This window comes from Lichenostomus cassidix, chromosome 2 (assembly GCF_008360975.1).
Source record: "Lichenostomus cassidix isolate B80296 chromosome 2, HeHo_3.0, whole genome shotgun sequence".
Lineage (NCBI taxonomy): Eukaryota > Metazoa > Chordata > Aves > Passeriformes > Meliphagidae > Lichenostomus > Lichenostomus cassidix.
In genome coordinates, this window is record NC_139482.1 from 114,304,099 (window position 1) to 114,325,358 (window position 21,260).

Below are 21,260 nucleotides of genomic sequence, written 5' to 3' on the forward strand. Positions count from 1 at the left end.
GAAGCACTAGGCTAATAGTGAAATCTAGTTTTATTAACTCACTTCAAAAACAAACACAGTTCCTCTTCAAATCAAAATCTGGCTTCTATCAAGATCAAGACATTTCTGCCGCTTTTGGCAGACATTATGTGAGATCATCTCTCGGTTTTTGCACTGCTGAATGTAAAGCATCACATGATTTAGCCTCAAATCAAATTCATGGCACTAACTTAAATATAGTTTGCTCTTTATTTTCAGCTGCAGTAGATCAGTGCTTTCCTTGCTAGACAAAAAAATGGTCTGACTTGTGTTATGATAAGACAATTGTTTTACAAATATACATGTTCACTTAGCAGATACTCTGATACATGACATATTTGCACATACATTATTTTATTTATGATTCTTTGAAAATTTCTGACTACATCATAATAACTCCAGAAGTAACGAAAGAATGAGGTATCACAGAAACATGAAGTACCTGCTTTAGAAGCTTTTCATTTTAGTTTTTCCAGCTAGGGATTCTAATTTAAAGGAAAAAAGTAAAACATGTATGTGCATGTCATCATTCTGATTTTTTTTTAATTGTTTTAAGGGAAATTTTGCCATATGCCTTCTAGCACTTTAATAGCTACCAAAAAAAAAAATCATGCATCAAACATAACCATATTTTTTATTCATTCTTTTTCTTATGCTTTCACTGAGAACAGCCTAAACTGGTTTTTGAAATTCCAAAAACATCTGCATGGACTAGGGCTAGATATAATGTAGGAAAAGCTGTTCTCAGAAGCAGGTGCCTTTCTGCCAGCAGCAGAAGGGATGCTGCTCTCCTTGCATGCCATAGCCAGCTTGTTAAAGCACTGACCAGGAGACAAGACAGTTCAGTAACTGACTCTTGTCAAGAGATATTAAGAATTGTATTCCCAAAAGAAATGTCCTAAACCCCAGAAGATGCTAATTTCAGGAAGAAGTAAGTCCGAATACAGTACTCCCCTACATCTGAAGCTTGGCTACAGAAAACAAATTATGCTGGGAGGGCACACCTGAACACCCACATTTATTTAGGAGTTGGGAAGTGCATGATCTGGGAGACCTAATATATCTCTTTGCCTTTTTATATATTAAGCCAGTGCTATCACAACATACATGTATGAAATGGGAAACTAATACCAATGTTACTGTTTCAGTTCAGTTCTGGGTTTTGGTTTATTTTTGTTGGGTTTTTTTTTGTTTGTTTGTTTGGGTTTTTTTGTTTGGTTGGTTTTTTGGGTTTTTTTTTTCATCGTGGTCTCCATATTTCTCTTTACAAGTAGTTCAAATATTTTCATGTATGTCCACTGCATTCTTAAGAGATTTGAATTCCTTAGGCTGATCATTTGTATTACAACGTAGGCATTATAACAGATATTTTGAGTCCCCGGAACTGTCTGGTTACAAATTGCTGTGCTAATGGCGTTAAGGCAATGTCAGTCTTATGGATATGACCTTCAGTTTTCTTATGAACCACAATTGCAAGATGATGGACTAGGAAAAGCTAAGCCTGCCATATGTTTCAAGAAGTAATTTTACATGTCCAAAGGATTTGCACTGTCCACAAAACTGAAAAATGTCCAATGCATTCACTTCAAAAGTCAAGTGAGGACACCACTTGGACTTAGATACAATATCAGAGTTTTGAAATATGCTTGAGTATTTTGAATTTGAATAATATTCTCCTTGCTGAGAGGTTTTAAGCTTCAGCCATAGTTGCTAAAATATATCTGCATGAAACTTGAAATTGTGTCACTACACAGAGAGAATTAAAGATTCATTTAGTCAAAAAGAATAAAGCAGGGAAGAGAAATCTTTTTTGTACCACTGTAACAGTTACATTTGTACTGCTATAGTTAACATGCATATATGTATCACTTATATGCACATAAATATATTATGCATGTTGGATACATAACATGAATATATTGTTTTAAAAATACACATAGATGAACCTATGTAATATATGAAAGCATTTAACATTTACCCATATATATTTGTATTGAATATATATATTTGAAAGATGCAGCAAAAAACTCTAATGTCAGCTGGAAAAAAGGCTGGTTAAGCTAGAAAAAGTGCTTGTTTTATGAAAAAGTAAAATTGCATTTCACAGCATTTTATGTAATGCTCTACAAATTACCAGATACCAGAGACTGCATTTCTGGACCTGAATAGTACTAAAAGTTGCAACTAAGGGCAAATATAAAGACACTTGTTTACAATGCAAAGGCTTAGTCAGTACTATAAGCAATATGGCAATCTGCATAGCAGAAGACATAATGCTTTGTTATGTGTTTTTACTTTACCTATCAATTCCTACACACATGAATAAATGTAACAGACCCATTAATTTCAACCAGTATAAAAAAGGAGAAAATACAGGAAATATATATTGAATGGGAATGAATACATACTGACATATTTATACAATCATATGTTAAGCTTATTTACTGGGTGGCAGCCATACCTGTCTTATAAAGACATCATCAAAGTGTACTAGAGATGAGCTGGCAATCCTATTACCAGAGTTATTGCTGGTGACACTTCTACTCTTCCCAGCTGAGATTTTGTCAAATAACATAGTCTGATATGATAGGAAATGATATAATATGATACACACTATGGGTGTGTGTGACCTGTGTGTGTGTGTGACAAACTCCAAACAGAACTGCTCAGATTTGTAAACATTGAAATTTTAGGGAAGAGAGGAGAGAAAAAAAGCCATGGAGGGCACCATTTCCACCTGATGCTGCACTTCCACTCCAGAGCCTGGGATGAACACCAATGTGTCTGAATCTCATGATTCTGCTGTCAGGCGGAGGCTAGGAAGTCTCCTGGCAATAGGAGATCTACCCTGTTTTTCTGCCACCTTCTACTTAGACTGTTCTGGAATCTCAAATGGCCAAGATGGATGCAGTGAATTCAGCTCCAAGTCTGGACCACCGAGGCAGAACATGGCATACGTCCATTCTTTGCTTTTCAGAAAACAGAAGACTTGCAAATAAATGCAGAAAAACATACACAAAGACTCCCATACACTCACTAGTTTTTAAAAACCAGTACTATTTAATGAAAAAGGGGGCAGAATTTGTGTTGAAAAGTTAGGAAACAGGAAAAGCAGCTGCTCTGGGAGGTGTAAGGCACCTGCTGAGCTGGACAGAGGGGACCTGAGCAGAACCCTTGCCCGCTTATGCCTGCCTCTTCCTGCAGACAGAATCCTCTAGGAGGGGATATGAAAGTTTGATAACTGGGTAACATTTGGGTAGCAAAAGGATGTCCTAATGGGATATGAAGCACAGTAGAGCACCTCATAGCTGCCACCTCGAGCTCTGCTCTAGGAGCTCTGCTCTAGGAGCTCTGCTATAACATTAACAGTTTAATATTGTTTAAATGCTCAGAAAAATTAAGTTCTAGATGTCCCAAGGAGAACTTGAAAAAATACTGTAAAACTGATTTCCCAGTCATTTAGTTGTGTTTGAAAATGTGGACAATATAAACTTCCTGCTGCCAAGTATTAGTGAGAATTTCTTTACACCAATGCACTGTTGGGATGAGCAGCACAAAAAATTCTATAAAGAAGCAAGGATAAACAACATGCAGTAAAAATAACTCATGAGGATCCAGGGTGAACACCTGACTATAACTGTGTGGTATCACAGAGTGAGGTACAAAGTATAACATATATATGTGAGCAAGTGATTAATATGGTAATAAAGCATTTTTGGAAAAAGTGTGTTACTTTTGGCATATCTAAACTTTTGATAATGAGATCTTGGAATCTTAGTAATATTTTCTAAAAGTAATTTTTATGGATGATAATATAACAACATGGACATAAAAGACCACATTGACTCCAAATAATCTTAATTATGTATTATATATATTTTCTCATGCTTACAGGCTGGTCTAAAGAACTACAACTCTTCTGGTGCCACATAAATATTTAATAATGATAATGTAGAATATACTGATATTATATTACAACTGATTATTTTATATCCTTATTCTAAAATGGACTTGCTTTAGTTACATGCCAGCTCTGTTAGATTCATTGAGTGTGTTCATGGGAATAAGCAATCAGTACTCAGCTTCATTAAGTTTATATTTTTATACTTTCCACACTGGAGGAAAACATTACATTATGGGCAGAATTTAAATAATTGCTTAAAAGTTAAGAAAATGCTTCAGTGCTTTTCTGACTAACAACAAATTTAAATATTTGCACAAATGGATTTATGTACTTAAATAATCAAAAGTCTTCCAAATTTTTTTCTAGAAAAAAGACCTTCAAAAAATGCCATAATATACATTTTTCTCTTTCAAAAAAGAAATCCCATTTTTTATATTGTGCATTTAAAAATTAAGCCATATAGAGCACTACATAAACAGTCCGTGATGTGCTCAATAATGACATCCAAGTTATTTTCTCAAGTGAAAAGTTGGGTTCACGCATTTCTTAAAAACTTGGAATATTTTAAGCTTTTTAGACCTATCTTTTGCCAAAAAACAAGCTAGTTCAAAAAGATTTGCTTTTATGCACATGGTACTCTTTCTGAAGGCAATGATTATTTCTGGAACCAAACAGTCCTAATACAGAAATTAAAGGTACACGGTAAATAACTTTAACTAAATGCAAGAGTATTTATAATGGCAGCTAAAAAAGTGATAGTTATAGGACACAACCCCCAAAAATGAATGAGGCAACACATTCATATTTCAGACTTTTAAATTCAGAAGAAACACTGACCAAATATTGAGATAACAGAGAAACAGGCATGAAATATCCTTGTATGGCTAATCATATAGCAAACCCCTGTAATGTGTACAAAAAAATATATTATACAGAGTAGTATTGTGCAGGGCCCCAAAAACATTTCAAACTAACTAAGAAGTTGTACTCATATCCTATATGCCAGTCCTTCATACTGTGGTCTTTACCTCTGAAATTGATTTTATTTAAGGAAAAACAAAATATATCTAAATTTGTTTTGATAGACTCAAAACAAATGATTTTAACTGGTATGATTCTGAAGTTGCTCAATTGGTTTTTCACATTGACACATTACAGTAATTTCACATTCTTCTGCATATTTAAAAGCCTATTACAATTTCTAAAGAGTCTACTGCAAAATTACGGGCACTGAGAATGTTTAAATAAATCTATTTAGCAAATTGCTAGTGCTGTATACTTGGGATACCCTTGGTGTGTTCCAGTAAAGAACATTCCACCACTGCTTTAGTGGTGACCTATGCTGTGCTCACAATGGCTTGCTGGATGTAAAATGGAAATTCACATTTCTTATGAAAATTTGCAATGTCAGCTGAGCTTGACTATTCCTGTATTGCCATTGCAAGGTAAAAAGCAGTAGTTAAAAAAAAAACCACAAAACCAAACCCAGGCATGCGGTGTGTGATACTTTTTTCCCCAAAATGGCATGATGGCTGCCTGGTATGGCATGTTTCTTATATTAAGGTCTGTTTATCACTACTTCCTTTCCCTGTTGAACTTGCATGTTATTCCCAAACTGAGTAAGTGCAGTCTTGATGACCAGGAGTGAAACGATACCTTTACATGGAGACATGACTGTGTTTATTGAGCATTTGCAACTTAAACCCAAGTTTAAGGTGATAATAAACAAGGTTTTGCACTAAATACTGTGGTGCTCAGCTGAAAATGGTTTTCAATATGTCACTATATATATGTATGTATGTATATACATTATGGGTTACCTTGGATACAAGGCTTGCTCTGTAGGCAGCTAACTGCTTCAGATACTCCTTCTTGGCAGCTTCGGTTTTCTTTTTGTATACCTAAAAACAAAGAGTGTCACATTGGTAAATTAATCTGGTTTTGTTTTTACATATCACTGGTGTGTCTCATGCATTTTCATAACGTCTTTCTAAGTAAACAACCTTTCCTCTTCATATTGTTTAAAGAGTAAAATAATAAACATCCAATATTTTAAAGAAAATATTGTTCCCACTATGAAACACCCTTTAACTAACCAGCAGTACTGAACAAACAACATCCCTCGTAGCATCTCAAGTTTAATTGCTCAAATTGAAGTGTGGGGTATACTTTCAAGTGGGACTTTTGGGGATGGGGAAGGTAGGTGTTACCCTCTCCACTGGCTTCCACTTGTGACACAAGTTAAAACCCTCTGGGGAAGATGAGAATCTTCAGAAAGACATTTGAGCTAAATGAAGGAGGAGATGACAGCACCACACAGATCAGCCAAGAGCATTTCTCCCTTCTCTGGGTGAACTGTTGGGGGCAGTCAAAGAAGCCTGGGGAGCTGCTAAGGATAATAAATGTTAGTCATTATTCCAGTCTTGATCCCATATCGGTGTAATTAACTTCTCAGGAGCATGGATCTATTTCTGTACATTTCTCTCAACTCACCAAATTATTTTAAATGTGGCATGTGCACAATCTCATAATAGATTAAAGACGTTGGAGAATCACTTCAATTTTGCCCAGATTTCAAGATCAAAGATTATCTGCAGGGCGAGGCAGGACCTCACAGCACTACAGTAACATGACAGAAAAGCATATGCACATATTTAGGGTTGAAAGTTCTCAGGAGGAGAACCAGCTTCTGACCCATGGAGCCTAGCTAATGACTTGTCATGTCAGTGACAGATTCAGGAGCAACTCAACATTTCTGTTTGCAAATATTGTCATGAGTTTCTCACTACTTCATGTTTTGGGCTTTTTTTCCCTGAAAGGGTAGGAGTTGTGTGAGCATCTGGGCTTCATGTAATTAAGAAAGATTGACTCCTCATCTTTCCTGCTGAAAGGAAAAGCTTAAAAACCATCTAAAGGTTTAAAAGTGAAGGACACAAATAAAGGGAAAGAAAATGTACTTTTTTTATTGTTAGAGTTCACAAATTTTAAGTCACGTGGTTGAGGTTAATCCAGGTGTGGATGGGCATTTGGGATTCATAATATTGTACAAAATGAAACTGCAGCTTTATGTCTCTGTTGTATAATTCTCCAGCCAAATGCACAACCTGGGCACCTGTGGAAAGCTTCCATGAGGAAAGTAAAGACTGTCCACCTTCCCTCTCCCATTCCTCACTGTCTAGTTAACTGGGCTATTGATTCAGAGCTAAAATATAGGCAAAGCTATTTTGGGGGACAATTTTGGGATGCTCTTCTGAATTCTGCAGCTAAAAGCACACAAACATCTCCTCCTCAGATAGATAAAATTTATGAAACTTTAAAGTGTTCTCTTTTGATCTTCCAATGCTCCAGTAAAACCAGCAGTCCCATAATGGAGAGGACCTGGCAGCACAGAGTGTACACAAAGAGGGCAATACAGTTGCAGACTACAAAGGGAGAGTGGCAATGTCAGGCTGGAAGGATCCAGTACATCACCATTTTTATAAAGAATGTGCCCGTGAAACCATTTTTTGTTTCACTGAGGCTTTGCTTTCAGACACAGAGCAAACCTCAGATACAGGCTGGCAAAACTCAGAGGCTGCCTAAAAGGATTAAAGATTTTGCTTCCCAGGGAAGCAAAAGATCATAATGGAAACAGAGAAGACTTAGGCTTCTAAAATTGTAAATATGAAGACTGAGAGGGAAAAAGATTGGCTTTAGCTGTGCAACTGTATCTTTGCACCCTTGTAATTTCTCCAGATTAAGCTAAATACATAGTGTTTGCTGATCTCCTATTGTTCTGTAAGTAAAAAAAAAAGGTAGCAATTTTCTTTTTTAGTTGTAATAATTTGTGATTATTAGGAAAATTACTATTTGTTTGGAAAACAAATAAGAAATTAGTCAGCAGTCTGTTCCTAGCTGCTAAAATAATTCAGCTTGACCTACAGAACAAAGACTGAGTTATATTGCTTTGTATATTGCAATGCCCCTGCATCATTCTGATAGCCAACTTAAAAAACAGAGCTGAACAAAGAATTTTACACAGAGTAATGGTCTTCAAAAGATCATGTATCTACTGTTTCCACATTGAGTTTTATTTTGCATTGCACAAATATACAAAGTAGACACTCCTGCTGTGCTCTTACAGTCACAGCATAATTGAAAGAGTCCTCTGGGACCTGACTTTTCCCGTAAATAGTCGTATTGCACAAGGTTAACTCAATAATATGAAGCTAACAACAATTCTGCAAACCTCCATCTAAAACATCACTACTTCATGGGAACATCATCAGACAGATGTTATTTCATTTCCTACCTATGCACCTACCATGTTCAGTGTACACACTGCCTTGCCTTCTTCTCTTGAATCTTTTGGTGAATGGATAATAATCACATGAATACCATGTCTTCCCTGGCATTATAAACTTTAATGATTTAACAGAAGGTCATTATCATGAAAAAGTCCTTAAAGGGTGGGGAAAAGCTTTAGATGACCTCAGCCTGCTTTGATTTTTGCATTGTCATGAATGGTCAGTGCAGGCTGGCTTGTCTGGAGGGTGATCAGTTCACCCCACTTTGTCCCTGTAAGGGCACTGGAGTGTCCTCTGAGGACAGCAGCTTGAGCTCCCACTGTCTGTGTGCCACTGTCCTCCTGCAGGTGCCACTGCTTAGGTCACCATACAAGTAGGATGATGATCCTCATGCTGGTTTTGGAAATTCTGATTGCTCCTGGCCTAGACTAAAATTAGGGTAAATTCTGCCTGTCTGGGGAGTAAATACATGGTAACATAAATAGCAACAAGGTCTGTCCACCAATATTTTTCTCTGAAGGCAAATGAATGTGGCCCTGGCAGTGGTACCAGTTCACTGGCTCTGTGCTAGACTGGGCTTGTACTGGGGGCTTATGAAGCAAGTGTCTTCAGCATTTACAGCAGCACCTCAAACAAGCATGAGCAAGTCAGCTTCTTCTCCCAAACTCTTTTTTTTTTCTGCAAGAAAATCTGTGAGAATTTTTTAGCCCTCAGGCTTAAATAATTTTGTGGTGTTGTAAGTATAAGAGTTGCATCCTTGCGGCACTTTTAGGGAGGAAAAAGGCTTGTGCCATCATTCAAATGTGCTCCAGAAAATGGCTGACACTCTTTTGAGCTTCATGCTTAAGACAGTGCCAAATTATAAAACACATCATATCCAATAACACAATTAAAATTTTTCCTGTATCAAGAAGCAGGGTTCTGTTCTGTTCCTTATCTATACTGTATAGTTGGAGTTTTATTTATAGCATCTCAGAAGTCTCTTATAAGGTCACTTTCCTGTCCTCTGTCAAGCAAGCAACAATTATTAAATAAGTAACTTGACAGGAACATATAGTTATGGAATTAAGTCATTTCCATCTTGGTTTAATTCAATTAACGTGATAATTGAATGTCAACTGATTGTCACTCAGGCAGCAAAGGCCCATTCTGATTCAGCCACATATTTGTTTCCTTACACAATATTTTATTTTCCATATTGTCCCATTTGTGGAAACTGAATGTTGGCAGAAAAAGACCCATCATTTTGTATACTCACGGTGGGTCAGTTTAATTTATTCTTTTTCTCTTCAGCATGTTATAGAAGCCCCCAAACACCAAGACCACATTCATTTGTCTATAAATGGAACTTGCTGGCATTATTTTCCCACTGTGCTTCGCACACACAAATGCAGACAGCATAATACTCAGGTTCTTATTTATTTGCACTTCCAAGGTAGCTTCAAGTTCCCTTACACTGTTTAGAAAACTATACAAAAAGGAGTACGAAACCTTAATTTGTACATATAAATGTAGAAGATAGAACTTGAATTAGGCCACCAAAGAAAATGAATGCCCTGGGCTCTCCCACACTGTTACCAGCAGTCCCCAGGCTACCACACCAGCAACCTTTAGGCCAGATTCCCTGGGCTGACCATACACGAGGGCCACCAGAGTTATGGCAACCTATGTCAAAGACTGAACTCTTTTATTAACAGCAATACACACACATCCTTAAACTGAATGCATTGAAGTTTCACTTGGAGGTAAAGGGATGGTGAGTTACAGGACAACCACTCAAAAAGAATAGATTCACCAAATTAAAACTGCAGTCGAACATGTGCAATTTTGGTTTATGATGCCAAATTCTGGTCATGTTTTACTTTGTGTATTTTGACTGCTGCTTAGCTCTTGTCCTTTTGGATCATAAATTCCTTGAGGCAGGCTTTATGTCTCCTGTGCTCTTCTGTGTGTTCTATAATACAAAGTTCATTACATATATGTATATTTTTATAGATATACATACGTATTTTTTATATATATATATATATATACATATACATATATATATACACACATATATATATATACATATTCATAGTTGAAATATCCCTGTAAAGTCTTAAGCCAGGTTTTTGTTGTGGTTAGCTATTTTTTCACAAGGAACTTTCTCCCAACTTGCTTATGGAGGATTATCAACACATGACAACACACTAGGCAGCAGGATGACCACCTTGTCCTTTATAGCTTGCGCCCTTATTGCCTTAGGGGAACAGATCTCCCTTGCCTCAGTCATCACAAGAGCCAAAGCAGGCATTCAAATATCTGCAACCACGTCCTCAGTGCTGAGTATCAGGTGCTGATGGAAAACTACTGCTTGTGACTACCTTTGTGACGCTCCTTTGGTATTAGAGATGATACTAGATGTGGAGACAGTGAACTAAACTGACTGATGATTTTCGGAGAAAAAGAGACTTTCAGTATTTGTGCTTCATGGAAGTCTGCAAAAGAGTCTGTGTCTCCTAGCTGACAAAGCACATTACAAAGAACCATGCCACTTCCCTGGTTTTGCCTACATAGATGGTACGAGGGTGACAAAGAAAGGGAAGTTTTCTGTTTATCTTGTGGGTATCTCCTTAAAGCTGACACTTGCAAGCAAGTTATATTTGTCTTTTTAAAATGATGTAAAAGTGCCCGCATTTGTTTTGGGGGAAGTGTTCCAGAAACCCCACAAAACAGTATATGCAAAAATAGTAAATCAAAAAGCAACATGACCGATTTTGTATTCCTGGTCTCTGCAGTGTTATATCCCATGGGAGTGTCATTTTCACGGGCTACAGTTACAGGAATGTTATCTGATAAAATACAGTAGGCTGCAATCCAGAATTTAATTCCACATTCCGATTGTCATTCCTGGCCCTAAATACATCGGTTTACAGAGAAAACTTGTATTTTTTTCCAAGTGGGAGACATATCTCTAGTTTTAATCTCCTGATTTTGCAGCAAAGGCACCTAGAGCTGCACACACTCATCTAAAATATGGATAAAGATATTCCCACAGCAGTCAGAAAAAAAAAATCCTCAGAATTGCTTAATGGACATTGAAAAATGTTACCATTTGATTTTTAATCTAGGTACATACAGTAACAGAAAGAGGCCCAGGGCTAGCTGTATGGCTCAGTAGTCCCTTTGACTGTAGAGCATGGAAAAGATACCGATGACATATTAGTGGCTTAGGGGAAAGAATTCAGTCTTTCTGGCATGTGGGGGAAAGATCCCAGGCCAAATTCAGCTCTAGGACAAACAGTGAGACTCTATGGAGAACACTGGAAATTGCAGCCATTTGTGCCAGGCCTAAATTTGACCTTATATTCTCGATGCTTTCAGCTTACAAGAGCAGGACTGTACACTTTGACAGAAGCACATTGGATGAAAGTTGAGTACAAAACAAGTGACATTAAACCTATGTATTTATGTAGCGATTATTTCCACTTGCTGGTACTCTTTAAAAAAAAAAAAAAAAAGGATGTGAGCCTGAATGGAGGCATAATAATTTGGCCCAAATCCAGTTTTCTATGCAAATTACTTAAAAGTCATGTTCCTATTGAGGTCAAATGTATATCCATATACAGTCCCAAAAGCTGGGGAAGAAGAATAAATAGAAAATTAGGGCTACTATTTATGCACATTGCTACAGCAATATTGGAAATCCAGGGTCTTTTTGGCCCAGCTGCTTCCAAGTACAATAAGAAGGTGGAGTTAAAGTCAACATTTCATAACTCGGGGGCCTCGTGCAATATTTCTCTAGGAGCTGTGTCTGTTGTGTGCTTCAAGTGGATATTAGAAATCCACCCTGCACAGGGGGTGTCTGATGTTGCCTGTGACTTCAGTGCTCCCAGGAGACCTGACACTGGTCCCCTCTGAAGTTCATGGAAGTTAAGGGTTTCAAGGACTCGTCCTGTAGAAGCAAGGGCTACAGAACAATATGAAGATATAAATTCACATATATACATATATGTGAATAGACATGAGTTGTATCTGCACTTAGTGTGTGCTTATTATTGGCCCATCTGTATTTCAGCTCATTAAGCCCAGATGGGAGGGAGAAGGAGAATACACCAGGATAAGTATAAGTTGTTTTGAAATCTTGACACTCCAATATAGACCTTCAAAAAGTAGAGACACAATTTCAATAAAGAAATTGACAAAGAAAAACAGTGCATCTCCCAAACAAGCCTAGGATGCAACACTGGTAAAAGCAGCATTGCTAGTGCAGGTAGCTGGGAGGAGAGATGTAAGGTTGCTGTCTGTTGTGTATATTCCTGAATCCATTTTGCTTAGAATTCACTTTGGCAGTGTGCACACACAGATGTGCATTCTCTTCCTATTCTCATTTACAACAAAACAACAAAGCTCAAGCTTGTATGGTTGTTTATCTGCTAAACTGAAGGTACATTCTCATCCTCTTATAAATGTGTTAGTTATTCCTTGGAGATTGCTTCATTAGCATGGAGCAAGTAAGGGTTTTTAAAGGGAGGATACTAGATAAATAAACAAATATCTCTGTGAGTATATAAGCATATATAAAGGAAGAAACAGAAAATTTATTTTAACAGTACTACTGACTACCTTGACCTCATGGTCTGCACATCTTCTGAAGCTGTTTCAGCAGCCAGTCCCCTGAACTGTCTGACACCCTGGCAATGCAATGGGGACATGATGGCTCTTCCAGCCATGGAATGGATGATGTCATTTGCCATGTCAAGGGATGGGATGCCACTGCACCCTGGGAGGGAGGATCGAGGTTGGGTGTTCCCAGAGGCCACGCAGAGTCAAGACCTCTTGAAACACTACTCTTGGATCCACTTTGATCTGACTTGTGGTGCCTCACATCATGAGAGAAGCTGTGGAGATATGAAGTGTTGGCCAGCATTACTTGTAAACTCCCTGCTGATCTAGCTGGTTCATCCCAGCAGTGGATAATGTGCTGCTATGTCTAAAACATCCCTGTGGTCAAAAGAGAAACTTATGAAACACACTTTGTTATTTTTCATGCCCAAATCAGTCTGGGTTATTTTTAGTGACAAAATAGAACCCCCTGAAAACTTGTGGGTTATAGTGAAAATGGTAACAGCATCACAAACATTGACACTAATGCACAGGGACTTTGTTTTACCTAAGTATTGGTAACATACAATCCAAGTTCCATAAGATGTTAAAGAATAAACTGCAGCTTTTATCTAGTGGGTCTTTGAGCACCAATGAGGAGTAAATGATTTGATTTTGTGAGCTCGGAGGATTTGTCAGCTGCCTCATATGTATAATTCTGGCTCTTCATATTCCTGCTGCTTCTAATTTAGCAGGACAGGCTCATAATTGAAGCAAATTAACTATTTACACTTGCCACTTCTACCAGGGGAAGAGGACACATCAGCAGGAAAGAATGAGTGGGAAATTAAATTCTTCCCACTTGTGTCAGATCTGCCCTTATATAAACACATTAACAGTAATTTCATGAGGCGTCAACCATAGGAATAAATACTGAGGGATAAAATAATGAGGTGTTGCTATTGAGCTGAACTGTTGCAGCTAATATCACTGTCTATGAATTATGCAGCCTGAAAGAAAGCATCTGTCACAGCACTCCAACAGTCCTTTCACCTGCTTCTTCTGATTGTTAAGTTTTGGGTGCCCGAGGTGAATCCCTCCTTCTCCCAGCCTTAGGAGCAGTGCAACATTTAAGTAAACACACAGGAACACATACACACACACACACACAAGTACACACACTAAGCTGTTCATAGGAGGCCAAATTCACTCCTGCTAGAATTCCAGTTAAGTTACACCAGAGATTAATTTTGTTGAATGTTGAATAGACATTCAAGTCCATTTTTAGAATAACAGAACATTTATTAAGGTCTTTGGCTGGAGTTTTAAAGTTACACTAATGTAAACAAGAACATTTTGTTTGTAATTTGCCACATCTATTACAGCTTTACTAGGACTCCAATTAGAAACTTAAGGTTCATTTAGTACATGCACATCTGGTACTGATTTAAAATTACTTTCCTTTTTCATCTAAGGACAGAAAATGACCTAAATAGCCTTTTCACCCAGTTTAAACCAGTGTTCTGTCTGAGAGCCAGAGACTCGACCATTTAGCATGTTGAACCCTTTTTCCTAGGGGCTGTTTATCTCCCCTTTGCAGTAAAGTATGCAAAGGGCACAGAAGTAGGTAGATAAGCTATAGAAACGGGATGCACAGAAGTATAGTACTAAGGAGAAATGAGTGTTTGTGATCATAAGAGAGGAACTGGAAAAGTCACTGAAAAAAATATATCCCAGTGCTATAGCCTACAACATTGAGGAGAATGTACCTCAACATACTACTGCTACAGCTGCCTACCACTCACAGTTATTAATATGAACAGTTTTAGAAAGCATTTACAGTGCAAAAATGAAGGAAAATGCACAGTAGCTGCCTCTGATCATGTGTAATTATTGTACTTTATTCAGAATTTGAGAAGTCCATGACAAAGTCCACCATGACCATTAAACTCCCTTCAAACTCTAGACTCCTCTGTGTAGATAGATTTGGACAAACAAAATACAGGCACTCACCAGCATTGTTTGCAAACGGGCCTTTTGCACACAGAAATTAATGGGAACATATGGCTCAAAAGTGCAAATGTCTTCATATGGGAAAATAAGAGGGTAATACACTGGTATCTGCTTTAATCTAATAAATTGCTTTATTCCCATGGTAAGAGTATCAGAGTGCAATCCATTTCAAGCATAACACTCCCCTAACTTCAGTAAAGCACCTATCATCAGCTAGTTAATAATAACATTTCTTTTTGTCACTCAAATCCTATTTTCTCAAACAACACTTTCCTAGCTCTTTACAGTTTGAAAAACACACGTGGTTATTTCACAAAGCTTTTCAAGGTACAGTCTAATTTGTCAGGTTATCAAAATTTTGTTGCAAAGGCTTGGACATACATATATTGCCCTTAGGTCATTATTGTACTGAGATTCTATACTTTTATTTCTTCTGTGGTCAATCTTCAGGAATAAACAAGAAGAATTGTATGGATTTCAGAAAAAAATGGCTCAGATAATAGGAACAAAGAAGATTTCATTTTAGCATGAAAACATGAGGCTATTCTCCTCTCTCAATAGCTGCATTATGTTCTACTTTCTGATTCATTTATATTTACTATTTAAATAGTAAAAAGAGTTCCAATTCAGGAAACATAATTTGGAAACATACTTCTATTTAAATTCCAGAATAAGCGTTAGCTTCCAAAACATAAGCCAGAAACTTTATGATAATTGAATCCTTTTCAGCAAGTATAATTCATCAATAAAGTAGTCCTCTAATGATGTTTTTGTTTCTTTATTTAACTATTTCTGAATTTCTGAAGCTTCTTCAATGCCAAGTACCAAATGCTACATTAATCATTTGTATTTTTAGAGTCCAATTTTCCTACCAGAGACATAGGTTTCATAACAGTTACTAATGCTGTGGATCTGAAAAATTAGGCCTTTAAAATACAGACTATCTAGTCAGTTAAGATGTCTTGTAATCATTACTTTGTACTACTAGATCCCTAATGGAATTAAAAATGAGTTTAAATTCATTCTAGAAAATGGAATTGCCAATTTTATTTATTTTAAATGGAGACTATCTTTTATTATTTTTGTACAGTGCTAGATTAGAAAGGGCTTGGGCCTGGAGTTTTAAAAATGTGCTTAATAGATGATAATGAATAGGCAAAATGAGTCAGAAAGCAACAAAGATATGCTAACCGAAACTCTTGGAAGAATTGGCTTAAAAAACATAGTTGGAACCATTTTTACATGGATGTGTCATGTGGATTCCATAACACATCATTCTGCTGTGTTTCAACTTAAATTAAAAACAACAGAGATAAGGAAAATAACTTTTGTTCTGCTCTTACAGCATAGGACTTACTCAATTTTTGCCTTTAACCATGAATAGGAAATTGAAGTTAAAGCTGGAAATGTAGGGTTTTATGCACTTTTATTACACACTTCAACTGAAGGATTTCAATATTTTCATGGTAGTATTCACATAACAAGGTTAAAGGAAATGTGCATTTTACAGTCTTTTAAGTTGGCCTTTGCTGGGCATATTAGAAAAGGGAAAAGAAAGAGACAACACAACGAAATAATGTGCCAGTCCAAGTGACTCTTCTGATTCCTGTGTTCAGAAAGTTACCTTTCCTCCAGCTAAACCTCCCAAATACTGGCCTTATTCAATGGTGGATACTAGATAACATTAGTTTTTGGGGTTTTTTTAAGTTCATCAGTTAGTGCCAGATCTCGATTCTTTTTACACTGTTATCTTTAACAAGAATCTAGATGTACCTACACCACCCAGTTATTAGCAAAGTAACCTTTTTTTTTTTTTCTCCAAGCCCAAATAATTTTACATACCAAAAAATCATTTAAAAAATTTCATTTAATTCTTAGTCTTTTTTACTGCAATTTTGTAATAACAGTGTATGAATGGATGAGATTCAGTTTAGTCCCAGTGTTTTTCCACTCTCTGGGCTAACATCAACCCCAACCCAGGTCTTCTGCAGCCAACATAACTCTCATACAGCGTATTCTTTCCTTCCACATCTGTTGCTTTCTTAAATTTCCCATTTCATTATCAATCCAATCCATCCTGCTGGCAGTTAGTAAAAATGAAACCAATAACAACAGAAAAGTAATGGTTTGCTACGGTGAGGATGAAAAGTATTTGCCAACTGCCACCACTTAAATGTGATGAGCTTCCAGAGTTGCCCACTTCTACACAGCTGTGACTGACTTGGAAAGATTTCTGCAAAGTTGCAGGTCCAGCTCTGCTGGCCTCATTGCAGAACCAAGGCCTTTCCATGGCAGATGGAAGTAACCTTGGGAAGTGATTTCCACAGCTCCCATAATGCTAAAGGATGCCCTTTGCCAATGCCCACCCCAGGTCTCTTTGGGTCAACTCATCACTGACTTCTGCCATAAAAGCCAGGTGGTTTGGGAGCAAACATGAGCCCAACTTCCCTTCAGCATCATGGGACCATGGGGAAGGGAAACATCTGCAAGTGGAAACTCAGATATATAGATCCGTACAGTCAGGTTGCACTGCACAGATCTAAAGTTTGGCAGCAAGGTTCTCTTACATGACAGTTTCACATACAAGACAACAACATTGTAAAATCTAGGCCCACCAATCTCAGCATAAAACATTCCTAAATATAATCTTAAAACTTGTGTCACACCCGAAAACAAGGTAAACTCTTTTAGTGGTTTCATACAGACAAAACAAAACTATACTCTCCTTATCTCAGTCTCTTTAAATCTTATTCCTGAGATGTCACATATTCAAGTTTCATCCTGGCAAACAAAAGAAGCTGCCTACAGTTCTCAGATGACCCTGATAACACTTTCCTGAAACAAAGCCTCTGAGCTACAGCACATATTGTACCTGTTTTTGTTCTTCTCCTAAGCCGTCCCACATTGAAGCTACAATTTTAGAGACTTCACCAAAAGTAGCATTGGGGTTTTGGCCCTTGATGGCTGCTTGAGTGTCTCGAAAGAATAATGCATAGGCAGACACAGGCTTCTGTGGCTCATTTGGGTCCTTCTTCTTCTTCTTTTTGGGAGTTTTGGGTTTCTTTCCTATATCTGAAGCAGGTCTCTTCTCGCCACCATTTACCTGTAACATAAAATTAGGAAAGTAATATTAAAAAAAACCAGTTTAATTCTCTCCAGCCACTGTTATAGCCTCTGTGATGCAAAAATTTTGGATTTTGCATGCAGAAATGGAATTTTTGTTGTTATCTTTGATAATCCAAAAGTTGACGCTATCTGCCTTAGTCACATGTACAAAATTCTCTATAAGTATTTCAGATAATGTTATTTTTTTTCCTTTAAAGTACTTTATATTTCTCTTTCATATAATTGCTATAATCTCTGTAGCTCATCTGGTCATCTTTTCACCTTTTCTGAATTTTATTGCTAGTGGCTATAACGTGAAAATAATGAGAAAATTCAAATGAAATTAGTTTCTCTATAGCCTGGATATCAGTTCAACAATATGAACCATCTGCAGACGGCAGGAACACTGTCATTTCTACCTTTTTCTTATTCTCATGCTTCCCCAGAATGACCCCAGACTACTGTTCAAATCAATTTCTTCTGCAGCTGATGGTACAACTTCCAGGGACTTTGAAGAAAATCTGGTTGTGAACCAAGCAATTCAAGTTATAGACATTCCCCTACACACATTCTAATTAAAGTCTGAAGAAACAAAGCTTTAGCAGTATAGACAGTTTAGAGCCTTTTAAAGGATCAGTTTTGACCTATCTGGATTTAGTTGAGTGGTTTTTATATCTGCTCATGGAAAAGCAAATGGTTTGAGAAAAGAAGTGAAAGAGGAATGGTGTATGGAGGAAAGCTTGTGTCCCTTATTTATGCACATCTGAAAAAAAACCCTGCACATGAGCATTTGTGCAAACACCAAAGCACCCTGTTTTCCTGGTGAAGCTGGTGAAGGGTCTGGAGTGCAAGTCTTGTGAGGAGCAGCTGAGGGAACAGGGTTTGTTTAGCTTAGAGAAAAGGAGGCTCAGGGGAGACTCTCTACAACAACTTGAAAGAAGGTTGTAGCAAGGTGAGCATTGGTCCCTTGACCCAAGTCACAAACCATAGAAAGAGAAGAAATGCCCTCAATTTGTACCTGGGGAAGTTTAGATTGGATCTTAGGAAAACTTTCTTCACCAAAAAGATTGTTGAGCATTGGAACAGGCTTCCCAGGAAAGCAGTGGACTCACTTTCCCTGGAGGCATTTAAAAGATGTGTAGAGGTGGCTCTTGGGCACACAGTTTAGTAGTGAACTTGGAAGTGTGACATTAACAGTTGGACTCAGTGATCTTAAAGGTCTTTTCCAACCTAAATGATACTAGGATTCTATGACTTACAAGCACATAAAAGGACAATGCCCTGATTCTTCAACACATTGGAGCTCCATGGCAAAGTAGCTTTTCTTGATATGATCACTTAATTTCCTATACCTGTAGCAATGGTGTGTGATCTTACAAGTGGGTTCAAAGGCTTTTTTCTTTTGTCGGCATGACCAAAGCACTGTGCATCATAAGCGTTTTGAAGTATGAGAAGATCAAGAGCATAAATGGTGTGCTCTAGGCTAAGGATCTACTAGGCATGACTTCTTTCACTTCCTTGTATTATTATTTTTTAATAATGCATATCAAGTGGCACAGGAGGATACAGGTGCTCAAATCAGTGGAACTGCATGAGGCAAATGGCTGGAAATCCTCATTTTGAGAAAAATAACTTTTTTCTTTTCCTATATGCCTCACTGTGTGGTGTCCAAGTGAACCCAAGTGACTACAGTGAACGATCTGGATTTCTGTGGCTTACTAAAAACAGCAACAAAGTGATGACCACAACTTGAAAATGAAGTTGCTTGTTTTCTGAGCATTATATTATGGTAGTTGCATCCTTAATACAAAGTTAATGGACATGCAGTCTATTGGCAGCATTTGGAAAATATGGAAAAATAAAAGTGTGCTACCCATTATTAAGTTATCCGATTTTTGTCTCTCGCTCTTATTTAATTCTACAGGTACACAAAACTATCAGTTAATTACCTGGGGCTCCCTAGTTAATTTGACAACAATAGTCTAAACTTTTCAGAAGTCCTGTGGGATCTCTATGAGCAAGAAGACTTGTAAAGAATTGGTTCTATTGTTAAAATTTTACCTCTGTGATTTGCTAACGTTTTTCTCCTTTCAGTTTATTTTTCAACTATTGAGATATAAAAGTTCTCTGTACATTAGGATACCACATTACTTCAACTACCCTTAAACTAGGTGATATACTACAGAAACTTGTGGAAGTGCCTTCTGGTAAGCTGTTCTGTGAACAGCACTAAAACCTTATTCTCCAACCTTAATGATCAAGAGACTTCAAAAACCCACTGTTAAAAACAGAATACTCACAGGGGAAATTCTGTTTGTCTTATATAAAAATAACCAAATAAAAAGAAAACCAGAATTCCAGTACTAATAACCTTGCAAATGGCTGAGATGATGGCCTACCTTATGCTCCCATCAGTCTATCAGCTTCATAGACTCCACTTCTAACCACCAAAGCAGAGACAGATGGAAAATAAAATAAAAACCATATATATTCTGCTAGGCATAGACTTGTGTCTCAAAATCCCTGGAGGTGTAGTTAGCTCATGGTAATCCACCTCCTGTCATAGCTTATTGCTTAATTATGGTGATGTATTTAACTTATTTATCACAAGAAAGCAATAATCTTTCACTTTAAAAAAGTGTACATTAACCATGTTGCACACATAATAGATCACAAGAATATCTAGTGCAGGATTTAAAACTATCAAGTAAGGCACATCGTTGATATCTAAATGTCCCTTGAGAACCTGGAAAATGTCTATAAGCATATTTAAAATAAACTGCAATAGTACCAAAGCCTTTAATGGAGCTAGGAGAGCTGTTTTATGCACACTATCTTGCAGTAATCGCTGTAGTTTAAAATAGATTTTAATCAAGCACCATCTGCATAATAGGCTGAACAGACAACATAGAATTCCACTTATAACTCCTATCATATAAAGTAAATATTGTAAAACCTCTGCCACATAAGGAGAATATGCTGCAGCAGTTCTTTAGTAATTGTGTTTCTGTTATTTAATTCTTGCTACTTGCAGTCCTCTCACTATCTTCCTTCTAAAATACATTATTTGAATTTCTCTCATAAGTGATATGCAAATGAACATGGAAGAAAACCCTCTTATCCATCTATGAGGAAATCCTTATTTACAAACCAGTAATACTTCCAGCAGCTCACAATTATGCTTGGCAATAACAAAGTACATGTTTAACGATCCAACAGTATGAATTATGGCAAGAATAACAGAAATGTAATATTCCAGTGTTGAGGTGGTCAGAACAAGGCATGTGCTAAGTGGCCACTTTGTTTAGAATGTTTTTATAGTTACTTACAACTACTAATTTTTAAGT

General features: G+C 37.1%; 1 protein-coding gene across 3 annotated transcripts in view; it reads right to left on the reverse strand.

The window, feature by feature from the left end:
* The window catches only part of TOX (thymocyte selection associated high mobility group box), a 220,749-nt gene that overhangs the window by 20,157 nt on the left and 179,332 nt on the right, over window positions 1-21,260 (reverse strand). For all 3 annotated transcript variants that reach the window (XM_085052893.1, XM_085052894.1, XM_085052892.1), the window contains 2 exons: window positions 17,681-17,911; window positions 5,743-5,823 (listed from right to left, as the gene is read on the reverse strand). In XM_085052893.1, coding sequence (XP_084909019.1) covers window positions 5,743-5,823; window positions 17,681-17,911 — 312 coding nt within the window. The remainder of the gene's footprint in view (window positions 1-5,742; window positions 5,824-17,680; window positions 17,912-21,260) is intronic.